The following is a 21,705-nucleotide window of genomic DNA, read 5'->3' on the forward strand; positions in this document are numbered from 1 at the left end:
ACATGTTTCACATCTTTAGTCCTCTTGTATATGATTGACTATTAGGGAGATTTAAGTCCCAATGGTATTAACCTCATAAGTTCTCTACTCTTATTCAGCCACACAGGCTAGGGATCCAAATCCCTCGAGTCAATATCTTTTTTTTTAGTGTAACACAACTTTGCACATTCCTAGGATTTGTTTTTTTATAACACTCCTAGTGTTAGGGTCTTCTCATTGTGGGTTCAATTGACTCTCCTTTCATAACTTCTTGTCTCCCGTGCAAGACCTACACATTTATCATTACTCTTCAGGCCATGCCTTTCATAAATCACGTGCCAATGTAACAAATCTACATCTTAGAATCATACACATGGTTCCCACACTATCCACTTGTACTAGTTAAGCTTAGGTCTCATTAATCACGTCAATGCCTCTTTGGAGGTGGGTAATCACTTCTAGCACTCTTCTCATATAAAGTATGCTCATGGTACTATATACTTGTCTCATATGGTCATAGTATTCATTCAACATGATACATGTGCCATCTGTTTAATATTCAGGCCTTTACCTATTCGTCATGTCACATGACAACATTACTTGGAATAAACCAAAAGAGCATTTAAACTTACCTTGAACCTCAACGCACGAGTTGGAGGAAGAACAGTTTCACAACCAGTTTCATCGCACGATTCAGAATATCAAAGAAGGGTATTATTCCTAAATGCCCATGTAGCATCCTAATTATAGATGTGGTCGACAACACATCGATAATAAGGACTCTACTAGACACGGCTCCGAGACATCCTAGGACACTTTAAAACCTTAGGCTCTGATACCAAGTTTGTCACGCCCCAAAACCGAGGAGCGCGACCGGCGCTCAACCGAGTGAACCCAGCCGAGCAAGCCTATTAGATTTCCTTCTACCCAAACTCATTATATATATATATATATATATATATATATATCTTCGTTAATCAAACAATAAAGTGATCACTTCTGCAATACCAATTCATTTCCAATAGCTTCATCATTTTTAAAGTCTCAATGGACAAGTAATACAACCACAACATAACATATTTTGTCTTTCCCGGCACCAATACACAACCCATACTATGTCTACAAAGCCTCTATAGATAAAGAAGAGTACAATGATAATGCCGGCAATAAGGCCCCGGCTATACCCCAAACAAAATACACAAAGAACAAAGGATTCATGACCCCGGAATGAAGTAGGGCTCACCAAGTCAGCTGGGAAGAAGGTGTACTGCTATCACTGATCAATCTCTCCTGCTGTGGAACCACCTGCATCCATTTAAAGATGCAGCGCCCTTGGCAAAAGGGACGTTAGTACCGTCGAATAGTACTAGTATAAAAACTAAACACCAATTTAAGAATTTAGAAATACAAGATAATTATGATGAACCAGTGCGGAAATAGAATAATATAGATAATTGTCTCAACCATAGCAAGCTTATTAAAAGCTATCAACAACATTTATAGGATTTAAGATGAAATCCTATGTAACCATCTTTACACAAAGCGGCCCCGCCGCCTCACCCGATGTATGCAGGTGGAGGTGTACGTACAATACCACAACTCTAATCAAGCGGCACTGCCGCCTCACCCCAATGTATGCGGGTGGATGTATAACCACAGTACCAAGAACTTACACAAGGTGACTATGCCGCCTCACCCCAATGTATGAGGGTGGATATGCATCAACGATACCAATACCAGCACAAAGCGGCTATGCCGCCTCACCCCAATGTATGCGGATGGAAATGCATCAACGATACCAATACCAACACAAAGCGGCTATGCCGCCTCACCCCAATGCATGCAGGTGGAAATGCATCAACGATACCAATACCAACACAAAACGGCTATGCCGCCTCACCCCAATGTATGCGGGTGAAAATACATCAACGATACCAATACCAACACAAAACGGCTATGCCGCCTCGCCCCAATGTATGCGGGTGGTGGTGCCACAACAATACCAAAACTATACACAAAGCGGTCGTACCGCCTCACCCCAATGTAAGCGGGTGGAGGTGCAGTCCCACAATACCATAATCCCTACACAAAGCGATCATGCCACCTCACCCTAATATATATGCAGGTGGAGGTGTATCATAATCACAATCTCTATACCATAATCCCCACACAAAGTGGTCATGCCGCCTCACCCCAATGTATGTGGGTGGAGGTGTATCACAATCACAATCTCTACACAACTTGACATAAAACCTTTCACATAAATCACGACTAGAAATTATAACATGTGGATACGTAATCCATGGTTTGGGACACATCCTCAATTTATAATGCAATATGTGAATTTGACATATATATTCATCACAAAACTTATCGGAATACTCGATTTATAATCAACATCTCGGAACTCACAAGGATAATGAGAATTCCAACTCTTAAAGAAGAGTTTAGCCAACATACCTCAAATTCTTTCCTTAATGATACTACAACGATGCACTACACTAATCAACTTCAATCTACAATAACAACATCCAATGAGACCAATATTAGTAACAAATCCCACAGGTTCAATGTATTCATAAATTTCATCGCCAAGATTACCATTCACCTTCTCCCTTATTTTCTCAAAAGTACTATTCATGTCATGAACTAGATTTTTATAATCCAATCTTTCAACCATTAAAACTTGTAACAAATGCTTCAAATAGTTCTAACTACTCATATTAAATGAGTTTGAAGCATTGGAATTACCTCTAGTAGCTCAATCTTGAAAAATCACAACTTTGGTGATTTTTGTGTTCTTGAGGATTTGATGATGAAATCTTATATTTGGATGTAAGAATGATGTTAGAACTCATGTATATTGAGTAATAATCAACCCAAAACATCATTAACAACTTACCTTGATTGATTGGACTTGATTTGAGCTCAAAATCGTCCCTTCACCTCAAGAACCCTAACCCCCAAATACTCAAAATATCCCCCTTCCCTGGCCTTGTATTTATAGGCCTAGATTTCTGGGTTTCGGATGCGGCCCTGGATGCTTCGCATCCCCACTTCACTCCTCTTTGAAGCTCGGATGCGGACCTGGATGTTATGGCAGCACTTCACTGCCAGCCTCTCTTTCGGACGCGGCTTCGGATGCTTCGCATCCGCAGGCTCCTCCGCCAGCCTTTGGTAATTTGATCATAACTTCTTGTAGGAATGTCCGAATGACGAACGGTTTGAAGCGTTAGAAACTAGACTCAAAGGGCTTTAATTATAGGTAGATCACCTCATAAGCCATTATACTTTGGTAGCAGCATACGTTTGAAGTAGGATCTTGTGCGAATTGAGACATCCTTTCCACTTAATGAATCCTACTTGTTCCACACGAATTTTTTCCATTCACAAAACTCCTTAGTATATTTCAACACACCTTAAACATATACGTTTCATTTCGAAATAATGTGGTTCTATCCCATGGGTCTCCTTTAATACTCTAACATGTTATTCCCAAATACCGTTGGCGTACTTTAAAATGATAATCATTAGAAAAAATTTTCGGGGCCTTACAAACCTCGTACCCAGGTATACCTTTCGATCGGGTAGATGCTCGATCAGTATGACTTGCTCCAGCTCTTCGACTATTGATTTGGTGGCGCCAGATTCATCGGGGATTATGAAGGATCGAGGGATCCAGTAATCATCGCCCTCGTTCATTCCCTGCTTGTCCGACTAAGTCGAGGCTGTGGTTGCTATTTAGATTCCTATTTTCCTTCAGACTCCGATCCTTTTGATGAAAGCGCCGATACCGGTGTTACTCGGTCGATTGCGAACATCTATTTGGCAGCATGTTATTCCCCATACACCGTTTTTACTCCATCGGATGTTGGGAACTTCATCATTTGGTAAAGGGTTGAGGGGACCACCCTCATATTGTGAATCCAGGGTCTTCTGAGCAGTGCGTTGTATCTCATATCGCCCTCGATCACATGGAAATTTGTTTCTTGAATCGTTCCGGCTACATTCACCCATATGATGATTTCACCTTTAGTTGTTTCACTTGCCATGTTAAAGCCACTGAGAATCTGAGCTGCGGGTACGATCTAATCTTGTAGGTCGAGCTGCTCCATGACCCTCGATCGAATAATATTGGCCGAACTTCCTGGATCAATTAAAACACGTTTAAACTAAATTTTTGCATAAGGATAGAGATTACCAAAGCATCATTGTGGGGTTGTGAGATCCCTTCTGCTTGCTTCCTCATCATTGAATGATAAAGTGCCTTCTGGCACATAATCTCGAGTTCATTTTTCTCTGGTGATTGATACTTTAGTGCGTTTGAACACGGGCCCTTGTGGAATATTGACCCCACCAACGATCATGTGAATCACGTGCTGTGGTTCTTCCTGCTCATTTTTCCTATTTGCGTTTCTGTCTCTGAAATGGTTTTTAGCTCGGTCGCTCAAGAATTCTCAAAGGTGACCCTCGTTGAATAGACGGGCCACCTCCTCCCTTAGTTGTTTGCAGTCTTCGGTTTTATGACCACGTGTACCATGGTATTTGTATGTTTGATTGGGGTTCCTTTGGGATGGATCGGTTTGTAGGGGTCTAGGCCATCTAGCGTCTTTGATTCTCCAAATGGCTGACACAATACCTGATGCGTCGATGCTGAAGTTGTATTCTGATAATCGTGGTGCTTCTGTGGGATTGGCATGTTTATCGAAGCCACTTTTACTCATGAGCCCTCGGGAGCTCTGTCTTCGATCGTTCCTTCAATCATTTCGGGTGGGATTGCGTCCTGGGCCGCTATTTCTACGATCAGCATTGTATGGTAGATACTGATCTCTGCTCGACCGGAGTTCTCTGTCGATATCCCTTTGAGTTCTGTCGACGGGCCTGTTTGGATAAGCGGAATCGGAAGGGGTCCCCAGTTGATCATCCTCGACCCTGATCTTCGACTGGTACCGATTATGTATATTGGCCCAGGTTACCGCTGGATATTCAATTAAATTCCGCTTTAGCTATCGTGATGCCACCAAACTTCGTTCGTTCAAACCTTGAGTAAAGGCCTGAACAGCCTAATCGTCTGTGACCGGTGGTAGTTGCGTTCCATCTGGAACCGGGATACGAATTCCCTCAACATTTCGTTGTCTTTTTGTTTCACCTTGAAGAGGTCCAATTTTCTAGTCGCAACCTTTATTGCTCCGGCATGTGCCTTTACGAAGGAGTCTGCAAGCATGGCGAAGGAATTGATGGAATTAGCCGGCAAATTATGGTACCATATCATTGCTCTTTTAGACAAGGTTTCTCCAAATTTCTTCAGTAGAACAGATTCAATCTCATCATCATCCAAGTCATTTCCTTTTATTGCGCATGTATAAGAAGTGACATGTTCATTAGGGTCGATGGTCCCATTGTACTTAGGAATTTCTGGCATTCGGAACTTCTTCAGAATGGGTTTCGGAGCCGCACTTGGAGGGAAAGGCTTCTGCACAAATTTCTTTGAATCCATACCTTTTAGAATCGGCGGTGCCTCCGGTATTTGGTCAACCCAGGAGTTGTATGTTTCCACTTTCTTGTCATTTGCCTCGATTTTCTTTTCTCCCGATTCAATCCGTTTAGTGAGCTCCTCAAACATTTTCATAATGGCGGGGTCAGTCCCCGATTCGTTGGCGTTCGACCTTTTTGGCACAAACTCGGTCCTGTGAACGACTTCTAGTTCGATTTTACTCGGTGTTTGGTGCTGATTTTGTAGTAGTGCTATAGCGGCTTGTTGAGCCTGTAACATTTCGAATATCAATTGGAGGCTAACTCCACCATCTTCTCCACCCTGTGTACCTCGACCACCTGGTCGAACTTCTCTGCGTATCCTACCTTCGGGATCAACGCCCAAATTTGTGTTTAGGGCAACATGTGAACTGACATCGACGGGATTTGCAATTGACGTTTCCTCGAGGTTAGCCTGAGGCACCTCGATCCCTAGGGCGGCTATATTGTCATTTTCCCCGTGAAATCTGAGGCCGTTGTCACCATGTGTAGGTGTTGCTTGTGAGTTTGACATGTTTATCCTGAAAATAAAGATCCTTACGAGAACAAGTGTAAAACAGTGTGTGTTATTGGAATCAGTATTAAGCAATCACTATTATCATTAGCCCCACGGTGGGCGCCAAACTGTTTACCCTTAAAATTGGATAACAATTAAACTTATAATATGGTTCTAAGGACACATAATTTCACCTAACACTAATTGATAAATGTGAGGATGAGTAATAGAAATTAACAATAAAGTAAAGCAAACCAGTGTTAGAATGAATCTCAGCCCTCGAGTTTGGACACCCTCGAACTGGTTGATGCAAGAACTATGAAAGTATAGCAAGCTAATGAACAATGGTGCGAACGAGAAAGAGAATTATATTATTTTTTGTGTCTGTCCACAGTGTGTTACAAATGATTAGAACCCCCTTTATATAGTAGAGGAATTCCACTTATGGTATAATCCTAATTACAGAAGGAAACCCCATGATTAGCTAATTAACCGTTTCTGATTTAATCCGTTCCGAGATTTATGCCATGATCCTCGACCAGTCACCGAGACTTACGCCATGATCCTCGACCAGCCACGGGTATCTCGCCTTTCTGTTATTATGCTATCTTCGATCTTGCTCGATGTCTGTCTCATTTGGCTTCGATCGCTACTAGCCTCGATCTCAACAGGTACCTCGCTTCTGAATTCGGTACCTTATCCTCATGATAAGGCCTATTCCGTTACGAGGCCGTCCTTCGATGCAAACTCCCGGTCTCGATCAAATAGTAAAATCGGGTTAATCGTATACAAGTACTTTTCAAAATAAATAATTTTTTCAACTTGGCCAAAGGGACTCGAAGGCTCAAGGATGACAAATGAAGTGGGTTGGAGCGGAAAAGTCTTCTCAACCATCGTCTTGATCCACTCCACTCTGTCCATTATTTTGAATTTTCTTTTAAATACCTTTTTTTCTTTTTTCTTTCTTTTAAGTACTTATACTCATATTTTTTTTAATTCAATTCTTTTCTTTACCCCTCACAAATAATCCCATCTCGTCCCGTTATAATATTAAATATTTTTATTCGAAATTTTATCGAATTAAATTAATTTTTTATTTTCTCAACCCAATTACAATCGACCCCACAGATGATTACACTGTGGGGTTGGTTGGTTTCAATCACGCGCCAAAAACACAGCAAAAAGAACAGTTCTCCATAATTGGCGGTGACTTTTAGATATTGTAATGTTTTATTTTTAAAAGCATACATAATTGGAAAAAGACAAAAAGAAAAAGAAGGTAGACGAAGAGGATCTTTGAGGTCCTCTGCTCCTCCTCCTCCTCCTTCTTCTTCTTCTTCTTCTTCTTCTTTCTTTTCAAACCACAATCATTTCTGAAGAGTGAATTACCAATTTATTACTCATTCATCTCAATAATCTAATACCCTTTTCTATTTGGTCGTATTACAAACTCTTTAATTATTGTTTTTGGAGAATATCAAGAAACAGAGATTATTTCTGGTAATTCTTGGTATGTTCCTCATTTTTTCATTGCTTTCTCTTGTTTGTATGTTTTAATAATCTAATGGTCAATTATGCTTTCGATATGTTAGTCTTAATTGGAGCATGAATATATTTCTTGTTTAATTGTGGAATTTAATATTTGATGATTGGTTCTGCATGTTTTTCCTTGTATGTATTTGCTTCCTTTTGACTGCTGAACTATATGCCAGGAAAAAAGAGAAGCAATGTTTTCATATCGGAAACATTATCTTTAACTAATGCCAAGTTTAACTCTTGTTGTTTGGGGGGGGGGGGGGGCGGTGTTTAGCTGATTGTTTCTGACTTGGTATTCCAAATTATTATTATTATTATTATTATTATTATTCCTTTTTTGTCTAATCATGATTTGTCATCATGTTTGTGGGCATTAATTGATTTTTTGGATAAACTTTGGGTATTAATTGTTTAGCATGTTTGACATCCCTATTTGATGAGACCTTATTGTGTTTTGTGGATAGGGAAGTTGTAACTTATCTCGTGAAAAGGTTAACGATTATTTTGAACAAAAACCTAAAATGAAAGGAATAAAAAGATTTATGCGGAGGCTAATGAAATGTAGAGCTCGTTGAGATATTAGTAGTCTTGTTTATGGTTTATATTCTATGAGAATGATAGTATTGGCCTTCTTTACGGTCTTTGATTCACTTGCCATATATGTTTGTGTCATAAGGAGCTGAATTACCTTGATTATCATGTTGATAATCATGTTTGTTAAACGATGTCAAACACCAGATGCTGTCCTAGTGTTTTTCTCTGTCTACTGTTTATATCATGTTTTTCTGTCGCCTAAATATATTTAATTACAAAATTTGATGTAACATCACATCTTTAATATAACATTGTGCAGAGTTTTGAGTAACTATAAAGCGCTAACCAAGGACAAGACAGATGCTCTAGACGAATAACTTCATTAATCTGGAATCTGACTCTCAATGGATAAAATGATCGACTAGCTGCTTAGAGTGTAGGCCTTGTATGTGATTACTAATACATTGGGTCGATTTAATCAAGTTGCAGTTTGAGCTACCAAATTTTTGTTTCTGTATTACTACACTATGAAAGTTCAGAAAAGTTGTATCTCTGGACTAGCTAATTGTTTTTGCTCCTGCTGGTGTATGGTTGAGTGTGCTAACTGATATCAGCAGCACTGACTAAGTTAGTTATCATTCTGCATTACTTTAGAGCTACACGGCATTATCTAGGTACTAGATTTTATTCCCCAACCAACAAATTAAATAACTGCACATTTTAAGTTTGTGTAGTTAGTACTCGTAGCATTTTTATGATTAGCACTGTACTAGTCGTGCATTAATTTGCTGGTGAAGTTTCCTGAAGTTCATGACTTTGAAATTATCTGCCATAGTGATTACTGAATGAAGAATCTTTTGGATTGATGGAAAAAGGAAGGTCCATTTTCTATTGTTTCCCCCAAAGACTTGATTTTTGTAATCACTTCCCAAATTTGGGGGCTCCAAACGACAACTTGTTGCATTCTATCTCCATAAATGTTAATGAGTGTTTAAACTACTATAATGGTTTAAGTGTCCTAAGCAGCAGCTATTAACCACATAACCACATAATGTTTTCATCAGTATTTCATGAAGAAATTTGCTGCACGAATTGAAATGCAAAGCAACTAGGCGCTGACTGCTATTTACTTGGTGCATCAACCATACCTCTAGCATGTGTGTTAGTACAAATTTGTATAGTTTACATTTCAGGTATTTCATCCGATAGTTCTTTCAACCTATTAAGTTTGATGTTTGATGGAAGTTTCGTATAACATCTTCCTATTATGTGGTGGTAGTGTTGTGAGAAGTGTCTGCTAATTTTGGAACAGAACTAAAGTTTAGAGAGTATCTTTAAAGGTTGCTTGCTTTTCCTGCTTGGAGCAAACAGAGGCAGAACATTTGGTTATGCGGAAACCTGATATCCTATAGAAGATGGCTCGTTGGGAGGAAAACAAAAACAGAAATTCACAGAGCTTTTCTTTTAAAAGGTTCCTTGTATCCCTCGTAGGAGCATACAATTGGAGCATTTGGTTATATGGCAAAACTGAAGTAAGCCTTTGAAGTTTAGGCTTTACATGGCCAATCTGAAACTAGGATTAATCTCAGTATGGAATGATATCTCCTTAATGAGAGTGCTGAAGAAGAGGAAAATTAAGGATGATAATCAGTTTCACAGATCTATCTTCTGTGACGCTGATTGGCTACTTTTTCATTTCTCTTTATTCTAGTTTGCTTTGTGGGCTTTCTTTCTCTGAGTTAGTTTTTGTTGAGGAGGGAGCATGAGGGCACTGCTGTATATCTTTTTTATTACATCCATAGCATGCATATGCAGCGAGTCGTGGACCGCTACTGGATCTTAAATAACCGGATAAACAGTAGGGACTGTACCTCTTTCGTGTGATCTTTTATTCCTCCTTTTTATGGTTATTCATAGATGACAGCATTAGGGAAATATCATGAATCAGGTGGTACATAGAAGATTTGATAAGTCAAAACAATGAACTTGCGGACAAAGAATTTACTGATTGTTTGATTATCAACTCCCTGTTACTTCTCTGTTTGACATTAAATGTCTTGTTTGGCTTCACTTTATTCTTTAAATAAAAACTTTACCTCAGAATTCTTTAGTGAGAGGGGTTTTTAAAAAACTTTACTTGATGGGAAGTGAGCCCTCATGTGAGATGGTAAGATTCTTTTGGTTTGTTTTTGCTCGCAATGTAAATATGAGATCCCTTTAACTAGTGAACAAGGGACAAGTTCCATTTGTGAAAATAGCATGATATCTATTTTGGTAAGGAGGAAGTCAGTCGAATTCTTAGTAATGCATGTTGCACCAAACCTTCGCAAAAAGGTTAACATCGCTTTTGTTGATTCTAACTAGCAATTCTCAATTGGAAGAATGACCATGTAAAGGCTATAGCATAGAAACTTTGAAATAAGTGAATGTAATATTACAGAGGAAATGGTTGCAGTTGCTTATGTTTAAGTTCTCCAGTATGGTCTTAAAGAACAGCCGTTTGATATCTCCAGTTGTATAGTTCACCTCCTGGTAAAATTTTGGGAGGTCTTTGTTTACTGTAAAGAGGTTATATATCCCCTTACTTTCTTTTTTTGCCAATATTAATTTTAGGTTCCCAAGTGGTTTGCCTCAGCTCTTAATTGGCAATGGAAGATGCAAAAGATATGAAGGAAAATTCTCCCCAAGAATCTGCTCCTGAACCTAAAGTTTCTGTTCTGAGGGAGGATCAATCACATGGTGAAACTCAACCTAGGCAACATATGAATGGAACAGCAAATTCTGAAATTCAGGAGACAGCCGTGTATGCTTCTCAACATTTGAAAGAATCTTCTGACAGATTTCCAACGGAAGATAGTCAAAATCATCAGACAGGAAGTTTAGGTTCAGCCTCTTCCATTAAATCCGCCGGTGCAGGTGACATTTCGAAAACAGGAAGTCTTCAATCAGATGTGCCGACAGTTCAGCGGGAAGCCTCACCTCAATTGGTAGATGATCTGAAATCATTGGAGCCCCCAACAGCTCTCTCGGAACCCACTCCATCATCTGTATTAGATACAAAAGCAAGTGATTCATTGCAGCAGTCACTGGATGGTGGTTCCAGTGGTAGTCTTTCGAATCAACCAAATAATACTGCTGATGGACCAAGAGTAGAGGAAGTTGCTTCACCTTTAGTAACCATGAATTCAGACTCCCCTCCCCTGAAAGGGGAATACCAAAAAGGATCTTCGGCACACAACTCACTATTTCAGCAAGATAATTCTCCAAGTAGTACTCACGTTTCTACTGATACACCTGCTTTATCCGCTCAAGAACACAAACCTGAAAATAATATTCATGTAGAGGCACCTAATACTGGTCAGCCCCTAGCGAAGGCTTCCAATCTCACAGTTAAGATTCCAGAACCCAGTACCCATTCTAAGCACCCTGAAAATATTGATATTAACAGAGTTAAAATCGACACAGCTGCACCAATTGAATCTGTGAAGCAGGCAGTTTCCAAGTTTGGAGGCATCGTTGACTGGAAGGCTCATCGAGTACAGTCTGTAGAGGTAAGCTCTTGAACCCTTACTATACTGATTGATTCTGGACTCAGAAATCCATTTAGCTGTCAGTGAAATGGGTGTCTCGCAAGCAACTTTAGACGATTATATTTAATTCAACATTGCATGTGCAAGTCCACCTGGATAGTGCACTATAAGCAGTGGCTGTTTAGATTTTACATCTTCCTGACCTGTACATATTTATCTTTTGGACATCTCTCGTACTATGAATTTCACAACTTAGCCTTTCATTTCTGGCGAATGCAGAGAAGGAAAGTTGTCGATCAAGAACTAGCAAAAGTGCAGGAGGAGATCCCACTGTGTAAGAAACAGTCTCAGGCAGCAGAAGAAGCAAAAATGATGGTATTAAAGGAACTAGATAGTACTAAAAGACTGATAGAAGAGTTGAAGCTGAACCTGGAGAGAGCACAAACAGAAGAGCAACAAGCAAAACAGGACTCGGAACTTGCCAAGCTCAGGGTAGAAGAGATGGAGCAGGGTATTACCGATGAGGCTAGTATTGCAGCCAAGGCACAGCTTGAAGTTGCTAGAGCCAGGCATGCAGCTGCAGTTTCGGAGCTAAAAACTGTGAATTCCGAGTTAGAAGATCTTCATAAAGAGTATGATTTATTGGTGTCTGAGAGATTTGATGCTGTACAAAAAGCAGAGGAAGCGGTTTCTGCCTCAAAGAAAGTTGAGAAGAAAGTGGAGGATTTGACTATTGAGCTCATCACTACAAAGGAATCTCTGGAGGCTGCACAAGCTACACACCTGGAGGCAGAGGAACACAGAATTGGAGCAGCGATGGCAAGAGAGCAAGATACTCTAAATTGGGAAAAAGAACTAAAGCTGGCAGAAGAGGAGCTTGAGAAGCTAAACCAGCAAATTCTGTCTGCTAAGGATCTCAAAGCAAAATTAGATACTGCTTCAGCCTTGCTACTAGATCTCAAAGCTGAGTTTGCTGCATATGTGGAATCAAAGTTGGAAAAAGAGATGGATGAAGGCGGCAACTTCAAAGGCGAACTGTCAGAGCCAGAGAAACGAACTCATGCTGAGATACAAGCAGCGGTGGCCTTGGCTAAACAGGAACTTGATGAAGTGAAACTCAATATTGAGAAAGCAACAGTTGAAGTAAATTACTTGAAGGTGGCTGCAACTTCATTGAAGACAGAACTGGAAAAGGAAAAATCAGAACTAACTGCTATCCAGCAGAGAGAAGGCATGGCATCAATTACTGTAGCATCTCTTGAAGCTGAGTTGAACAGGACCAAGTCAGAGATTTCCCTTGTGCAGATGAAGGAGAAAGAAGCAAGAGAAAAGGTGGTGGAGCTTCCCAAGCAATTGCAAGAGGCCGCCCATGAGGCTGATCGGGCAAAGTTACTTGCACAAACAGCTCGTGAAGAGTTGAGAAAGGCAAAGGAAGAAGCAGAGCAAGCAAAGGCAGGAGCAAGTACCATGGAAAGTAGACTAGTTGCTGCTAAAAAGGAGATAGAGGCTGCAAAAGCTTCTGAGAAGTTGGCACTAGAAGCCATCAACGCTCTGCAAGAGAGTGAATTAGCTCGAAGCACCAATGATGAGGATTCCCCATCTGGAGTAACACTTTCTCTGAAAGAGTATTTTGACCTCAGCAAGCTGGCCCATGAGGCAGAGGAGGAAGCTAATAAGAGAGTGGCTGCCGCTATCACCCAAATAGAGGTAGCCAAGGAATCAGAGCTGAGAAGTCTAAGCAGGTTGGAGGAAGTTAATCGTGAGATGGTTGATAGAAAGGAAGCTCTGGAAATTGCAACCCAGAAGGCAGAGAAAGCCAAGGAAGGGAAGTTGGCAGTAGAGCAAGAGCTGAGGAAATGGAGGGCGGAGCATGGACAAAGACGGAAAGCTGGTGAATCTCTTCAACCGATAAACATAACAAGAAGCCCGAGATCGAGTGTTGAGGAGAGTAAAGAATCGAAAACCTATGAGCGTGCACCAGGGGCTGCTTCACTACATCATAGGTCAAGTCCAAGAGCATATGAACAAGCAAGTAATACTGAAACTGATACATCTCCAGAAGTGAAGATCCCAAAGAAAAAGAAGAGGTCCTTCTTCCCAAGGCTCTTCATGTTTCTGGGCAGAAAGAAAGCACAGGCCAAGACAGCATGATGCGCTTTGTGGTTTTAAAATGGCTCATCATTTTAAACATTGTTCCTCCATTTTCTGGTTGTTTGTCCTGGTTGACATAGTGTAAATTCTCACTGCTTTTCTGTGTACATGCCGAGTATTATTTCTTGTACAATATCAAAATAATTCACTCACACTTTGGATGGCTGATTATAAAACAGAGTAAGGCTGTTATATGTTTTGGCTGCAAAAGTCAATAAATGATTGTGTAAGTAAATTGTCTGCTGCTTCAATTTGTCTAATCCTGGTAGTTCTGAAAGAAAATAGAAGAAACTAGCACTGTTTCTAAGTTTGGCCTAATAGAAATATATTGGTTCCTTGTGTTTCTTTGTAGTATGGATTGTATAATTCATATGTTGTGGAGTCTTTTGTATCATTTGGTATGTCATTCAATGTTAAAACACCTCACGATCAGAATTTTTTTCTTTTACCATTACCACAGTATTTCTGCCAGTTTGAATCCATGTCCTCCACTTAACTTCATCCAATCCTCCTTGAATGTTGTAATCACTAGCTTCCAATGTGCATATTGCCCATTTCTCATGGGCAGAAGATAATTTTGTATGATAATCCGATATTTACACCAAGTCAAAGAATATAACCTTTAAGAGTCGCAAATTATAGTAAGAAAACATATCATGACTGGGTGATAATAGTTTATATGTAAGACGCATGTATTGCACTTATTATTTGGTGCGACCACTTTGTGCAAGTTTTTTTCCTCGTTGTGGTCTGAAGAACATCCTCAGATTACCATCTTCTGTCCTGTATACTAGCCTATTATTTCCTCCCATTGATCATTGCTCTCTACTACATGTCCCACTATATTACCGTTAGAATTGTAGGAAACGATTGATACACATGAGTTCTTACAGAAGGTTGACTTGCTTCACCAAGTAGCCTTTATATGAATACATTTCAGTATGTCATGAAACATATATACTCTTAATGATCAAGAACAAGATGCAGAAATGGTTTGGATAATTGTTTTGTGCCATGGATTGGAGAGATGCTCGACCAGATTATCGATAGGACCAACATGGGTAACAGAAGCCTGGACAAAGATGCCAAGCATAGCCACCATAGCTAGCCGTCCTACAAAACATAGAGGAAAGTATGAAAATTTGACAATAGTTGAAAGCACTAAAAGTATGATTCAGCTGAACTAACCGTTTTTTATCTCTTTCAGCTTCCAGTCATGAGCATTCTCTATATCTCTTGCAATTCCAAGAGGATTCAGTAGAGGACCACCAGGATACCTGTTCAAAATCAAAGAGTTTTCCCTTTACTTAGTAGCAGCATTAACCCGTTCTCCAAAAGCAATGCAAAATCTAGAGTCAATGATGAGAGGCCGATTCCCCACCTTGTAATTTCCTTTCCCTACCCCTTTTTTAAAAAAGGAGTGTATATGTATACATTTTAATTTTGTTAACATATATGTAGACTGTTTGAGTTGAAAGTAATAGATTCAACTTAACCCATAAGGCCCGTCATAGATCCGCCTCTACAATTCTTCTCCGACTAGCAAGAGAGGAAACTCATGCAAAGGATAAACCCTTTTAGTATAATGTGTATACGGTCGAAACCGGGTTCGTATATTGTATGACCAGCCGAGACCGAAACGTGACGGGTCGGGGCTCGACCCCGGATTGTATCGAACTCAGGCGCTAAGTTAAATCATTGAGCTCGTGTCCGGGACCAAACAAGATCGAGGGGACTTTGTCGAGCCAAATAACGAAAAGCCGAAATATCCGCGATCAGTTGGAGATCACGGCGGAAATCTCGGCACGTATCAAGGAGAGGCCGATTGATTAGCAAATCACGAGATTTTTACCTTTTAGAGAATTGTATCAAGAGTAGGGCTCCCCTACTATATAAAGGGAGGTCTGATCGTTTGTAAAACACATTGTAACACGCATCAAAGAAGCAATTTATTGATCATTTCTAGTTCTTGTTATCTTGTTAACTTGTTCTGTCGTCGATTGAGGCATTTCCAAACTTGAGGGTGACCAACCTTCAAGGCTAAAACTGCTCAATTTCTGTGGTTTGCATTTATTTTCTTGTTATTAATTTCAGTATTGATCTATTTTCTCAACCCGTATCAAGTTATATCACGTATCCTTAAAACCGCGTATAAATTCAATTGTTATCCGATTTTAGGGTAACATAATGCTACAATTTTTTGACCAACAATAAATGTAATTTACCCTGGTTCAAGGCCTTCTAGTGCAGCTTCTAGCCCAAAGAAGGATCCAGGTTTTGCTTGAGAGCCTGGGTTTAGAAAATCCATGTACCTTTTTGTTTCAACGAACCTTCACAAAAAGAAATCAGACAGAGGGAAGTTATTGTCAGCTACTTAAAATATAGTCTTGAATCAACATTGATAAATCTTTTACCCCATCAATAATAGTTGAATAATGAGCAGAGTTGTTGTGCTTGCAAAATCAAATTTTGTAGCTCCCGCTTCATACCACACTGGCAAGTCACTCATTCCCGTCACTCGAAGCAACTACAAAGAAAATCCCAAAAATCACCAGAAACATTAAGCTAAAGTCTGACATTTTACAGAAACCAAGTGAAATGATTCGACTTTAACATAATGATGAAGTTTTAAATGACATACATCTGTATAAAGAATTCCAGCAACCGCAGCCATGGCGAAACGGGCATGAACTAGTTCTGCTTGTACATACCATCTCAAACTTTCAGGATCCTCTCCAAGTCCTAGTGGATCAAACCCAAAATCTCCTGCAAGACTACCCAAAAAAAAAGTATCATCAACTACTATGCAAATTCATTTCTCATAGCAGTTTGAATAAATTGGCAATTTCCCCTGGTTCAAGCCTTAGGAACGGATAAACTCCCGATAGGCTCAAGTAGATGGTTAAAAAAAAAAAAAATTATCCAAAGGCGAGGAGGTTGCTTACGTTCCATCAAGATAGGGTGGAGGGTCAAGCCCAGGAAGCCATGTTGGTCTTTGCTGAGCTCGAAGGACACTTCTGCACTGCCTTAAAGAATGTCCTGTTCTAGCAGGCCAATTAGTGCCTTTCAAAGCTACACAAGTTTTACATATACTCTTTCCATGAAAAGATGAACCAGAGAATGCCAGAATTTGGATGCTTCTTCCAACTGCAATGTCCATATCTTATTCTTTTTCAACAACAACCTCAATTGGTGGGCAGTGGTCATGTGGGAATAAGCAAAGGTCCATACTACAAATGATATCCAAATGTTGGCTTTTCAGCGTTACAAATAAGATAGAAAGGGGCCCCCAGTTATCCATTTTCTTCTCAGCCACAAAATTTTACCAACAAACGTTGCTCAGTGTGTAAATAAGTTCGTTGTTAAAGAGAAATGCTCAAACAATAAAATCCACCATTCCCTACAATTTCTAAGATTATGATACTAACTAATGAATGCACCAATCCGTTATACGCTGAAGCAATAAAATCCACTACTTTGAGAGACTCAGCATTCCGTTTCATTCCTGTTCTACTTAGGAGTAAAGATCATAACCCACTTAATATGTGTCGAGTGGAGATTATACTTCAGCAAACGGCGAATGGCCTTAATAATCTGCTTACTTTGAATCTGTTGGTGAATACATTTAGCAGGAATGATATTTGTTAATGGAGATTATGCACAAGAAAGGGTAAAGAAATGGCTTCCCCTTGATCTTCTTACGTCTACAATGAGTAAACCGACATCGTCGTCATCATATAAGCGTTGTAACTCTCATATTTCAAAACCAATATTCTACAAGAAAATGGACAGCACCTTCCCTGTTTTTACTACATCCCATAAGTTACTAAGAGTCACCAAACAGCTCCAACAACATCAATACAATTCACAATAAGCTCTCTGATTACTTCAACAACTATTTTGAGCGACAAGCTCGGTTTGTGACTAAACAACTATAGATTGAAACCCCTTCTTCCTTACAGAATTTATCAACAACATTAACCACAATATATTCAATTATCCCTACTAATTTTCAGCCACAATACAACTTTAAAACGACTCCATAATAGTCCTACGAGTTCAGCAACTCAAAACTTATTTTTATGATTACTAAAATACGTTTCCGACTTGTCTTTTCTTTCAAATAGAGAAACACAACCAACAATATATAATTAAGCATCTGCTCATATAAAACAAACATGAATTCAACTTAAAATTAAGTTCACAACCAGCCAATAGTGATGCCACAACAAACAACATACTACTCTTTCGAAACTCGCAAGTTCTAGTCTTTACGATCGAGCTACAACTCGTAGAAGCTTAGATAAGGGAAAGAGAAGCATGAACTTACCTTGAAATAAGTAGAACCCACGAAAACTAATCCTTATTCATCCAAAATCAGTCCCCCCAATGCATCTACAAGAAGGAGAAAGGAAAATTAGCAAGTTGTCCGAGTTTTCGGTACTAGAATCGCTTCGTATCACCCGAAATCACCTAGGGTTTGTGTGGGATTTTTGGGGGAGGAGTTGCAGGGGTTTTCTCCTATGTTCTGATCATGAAATTATGTTGAAAATATGAGATAATCATCCCATATAAAGGGCCCCTTGGCCGCCTTCAATTTGCCCTTTTATGGGGATTTATTTTGTCACTTCATTTAAGCAAGTAGGTGATGCACCTACTTGTCACCTACCAGTCTGTACAGTTTTGCGAAAATGTGAATATATCTCTACTCCAATGTCGTATTGATGAACGCTTTAATGCGTTAGAAAGTAGACTCGTACATCTTCAATTTGGTATGTGGATCATCCCTTAATTACAAGTATAATGGGAGAAATGCTCAGCTGCATTTGACCTAATTTTCAGCACCATATGAATGTAACTTGTGATGACCTTTGCCAACTTTTGTTCCACAACTCGCTTGACTTCAAAACGTAACACAAGACTATCATTTGACAAAAATAACTCATAACATAACCTCATTATCATGTTAAGCACCCTAGTCTCACCCCAAAAGTGCATGTTATAACATTCCAAACTTGCCGACTTTCGACGAAACTTATTTTCTTCAATTCGTTTAGCTTCTAAGCTTTCCAACCCTCTTGGTACTTGTTATATATGATATTCAATATTTTTAATCTCCAAGGTAACATGATTAACTAAATTTATGCAGTTTCAAATATAATCTCATTTATGAGGTTACATCAATTAACTTACGACGTACTCTCACGTACGAATATATGGGGTGTAACATAAAGGCTTCTAATTAAAATAGGGTCGGATTACAAAATACACAAAATGGTCCCTTTGAACCAATTCTACGATTGCAGAATACACCGCAGAACATGCATGCGATTTGCGAAAGGGACCGCGAAATCGTCCTTTAAAACTGGGTTGGCCTAGCCTAGTATACGACAAATCTGCAGCCGCAAAATGGACCGCGAAACCTCCCTCAAGAAAATCCTCATGCTGGTTTTTCGATAGAGGTGCAGCCCGCAAAATAGTTATGCGGACGCATAGTTGATCGCGGAATAGCCCTCAAAATTAAGCTTCACTTGGTCCATTCTGTGGCAGATCTACGCCCAACAGAACAGTTCTGCAGTCGCATAATGGCCCGCAGAAACGCCATGTTCTGCAAAAATTTTCACCAACTCCACAATGCATTGCACAACCAAAAAGGTTCGTACAACGGGCTACAACCTTCCAATATATTTTTCTACTTCGGCACCATAAAACCTTAAAATTCTCTTCAAAATTATGGGGCCTTACATGGACGGAGTATTTTGGCACGAAAGTAAAATGTGTAGATGAGATACAATTATGGCACATTGGAAATGATAATCGAATATTGATTTACGAGTGATGCTAATATGCTGCTCTTTGCACTTTTGATTTGGATCCGTCCCTCCGGAGTCATATGATAACCTAAGTTACTTTGGGCCCTGTGAGCATGGTCGATACATAGATTTTGTACCGAGACGATACATGGATTTTGTATTGGGTTATTATGATAGATGGATTTTGTATCGGGATACATGGATCTTGTATCAGGATACATGGATCTTGTACCGGCTTGAGCATGCATTCATATTCTTGATTCATTTAGAGGCACTCTTTTAAATGCTAACTATTGTATGCCAGGTATACATGCTAGTTGGAAGCACCAACTCATTGATTGAAGCATGCCAGTTTTTACTTGTCATACTTGAGCAACATTATGATTATCTATTGTATTGGAAAAGCATGCTTTAGGTCTTTCAAATATTTTGTATCTATATACCTGCTGATCATGAGAATATTTACTGTTCCAACTCCAGACTTATTATTGTTTCTGTGTTGTAAGTATTCAGATGCATATATCCTCGCTACTACTTCTTTGAAGTTAGACTTGATACTTACTGGGTATCGACTGTGATGTATTTATACTATGCTTCTGCACATATTTGTGCAGGTTCTGACACTGGTATTGCAATACACTTTCAACCGAGTAGGTGTGTGTTATTGAAGACTTTGTGGTGAGTTGCTATACTGTTTTGATCCGCAACACATGAAGTCCACATCCTTATTTACCTCCTGTCTATTTTCTTTCTCACAAACAGCTGTGATCATGTATCAGACTTATATTTATTCAGTAGTTAGTCGTATACTCGTGCCACCTAGTTCTTGGGGGTTGTACTATTTTGGTCGTGTTTAGACCATGTTATACTTGTATAAGATATTTTACTATTTTGAGATTAATTTTGCTTTTATTATGATATAACTCTATTAATTAAAGTAAATTGGACTTTCTTCTGTGGATTGAGAGTTGTCTTGCTTAGCAAGTATGTCTAGGCGCCATTACGGCCTGATGTGGGATTATGAATTATGACAAGTTGATATCAGAGCTCTAGGTTCATATAGGTCTCCTACTTGTTCGTATGCAATGTTGAGTACTCGTTATCAGTTGAGATCCATCGATTTGTGGTGAGGTTGTACCTGTGGTGTGGGATGTTTTCCTGATGTTGAGGGCTGACTAAAATTGTCGCTTTGTGGAGAGGTTTCCATCTATAGCCTCCTTACTGTTGGCGTTGCTCACGGTTTGGGTCCTTGCACAATATATTATGATGCTTCACGTGCTAGTTTTGGCGCGGTGTTAGTGCAGAGTGGTAGGTTGATTGCTTACGTCTCTTGGCAGTTGAAGCCCCGTGAGGGAACTATCTGGTTCATGATTTGAAGTTTGGTATTTGTTCCGAAAGAGGAAAGGCATTTGGCTATGAAAGTTCTGACCTTGGTATATAGAATTGTGATATTGAGCATTGCTGAACATAGTAGAGGTCGGGTTTGTGTGGTTGCACGATTGCCTTGGTTTGAGCACATCAGAGCTCGTTTGGATGATAATCTATATTTTCTTGTCCTTAGGGACACGATGTGCAGGTTGGTGCTAGGGAGGTGATTCTTAGTGAAACGGTATTTTGCAATTTCAGGGCCAAATTTATGTTTCTAGTGTTGATAGTTCGATGGAGATGATTGTTGTGGAGGCTCGTAGTTTTTGGTGTTATCTTCATACGGATGGTGCAGAGATGTATCATAATTCGAGGAAGACTTTTGGGTGACAGAGGATGAAGGAGGACATTAAAGGGATGACTCGCGGTGTCTGATTATCAACAGGTCAAGAATGAGCAATAGGAGCCGAGTGATTTACTTAGGAAGGTGGCTATATCTACGTGAAAGTGGGGACGCGTTATGAACTTTGTGGCAGGGTAGCCACTGGATTTGAGAAAGGTTGGTGCAATTTGGGTCATTGTGGGAAAATGACTAAGTCTGTGCATTTCATGTTAGTAATGACTACTTATGTTTTGGGAGGGTTTTGGATTTGATAAGAAGGGTTTGCTTGAGCTACAAAGGGAATGTGAATGCTTGATTATCATCTTGGTGTACTATACGGTCTTGGGTTTTGGATGTGTTGATGGATATTTTGGTTGTTTATTGGTG

The 21,705-nt window shown here is 39.6% G+C and overlaps 2 protein-coding genes across 2 annotated transcripts; one reads left to right on the forward strand and one right to left on the reverse strand.

Moving 5' to 3' along the window:
- Window positions 1-7,283: 7,283 nt before the first annotated feature.
- LOC104120324 (protein WEAK CHLOROPLAST MOVEMENT UNDER BLUE LIGHT 1-like) lies at window positions 7,284-13,993 on the forward strand. The gene is made up of 3 exons (XM_009632066.4): window positions 7,284-7,517; window positions 10,691-11,628; window positions 11,887-13,993. Exons 2-3 carry the CDS (start codon window positions 10,726-10,728, stop codon window positions 13,756-13,758), a joined length of 2,775 nt encoding a protein of 924 aa, XP_009630361.1. The 5' UTR covers window positions 7,284-7,517; window positions 10,691-10,725; the 3' UTR covers window positions 13,759-13,993.
- A 589-nt stretch (window positions 13,994-14,582) lies between these two features.
- On the reverse strand, window positions 14,583-18,243 carry LOC104120325 (photosystem I chlorophyll a/b-binding protein 5, chloroplastic). Its single transcript, XM_033652590.2, has 7 exons — window positions 18,089-18,243; window positions 16,704-16,988; window positions 16,400-16,532; window positions 16,173-16,285; window positions 15,984-16,088; window positions 14,947-15,035; window positions 14,583-14,871 (listed from the first exon to the last, which is right to left on the reverse strand). The coding sequence occupies exons 2-7, from the start codon at window positions 16,916-16,918 to the stop codon at window positions 14,729-14,731; spliced, it is 798 nt and encodes a 265-aa protein (XP_033508481.1). The 5' UTR covers window positions 16,919-16,988; window positions 18,089-18,243; the 3' UTR covers window positions 14,583-14,728.
- Between the last annotated feature and the right edge of the window lie 3,462 nt (window positions 18,244-21,705).

Source organism: Nicotiana tomentosiformis, chromosome 11 (genome assembly GCF_000390325.3).
Source record: "Nicotiana tomentosiformis chromosome 11, ASM39032v3, whole genome shotgun sequence".
In the NCBI taxonomy this organism is placed as follows: Eukaryota; Viridiplantae; Streptophyta; class Magnoliopsida; order Solanales; family Solanaceae; genus Nicotiana; species Nicotiana tomentosiformis.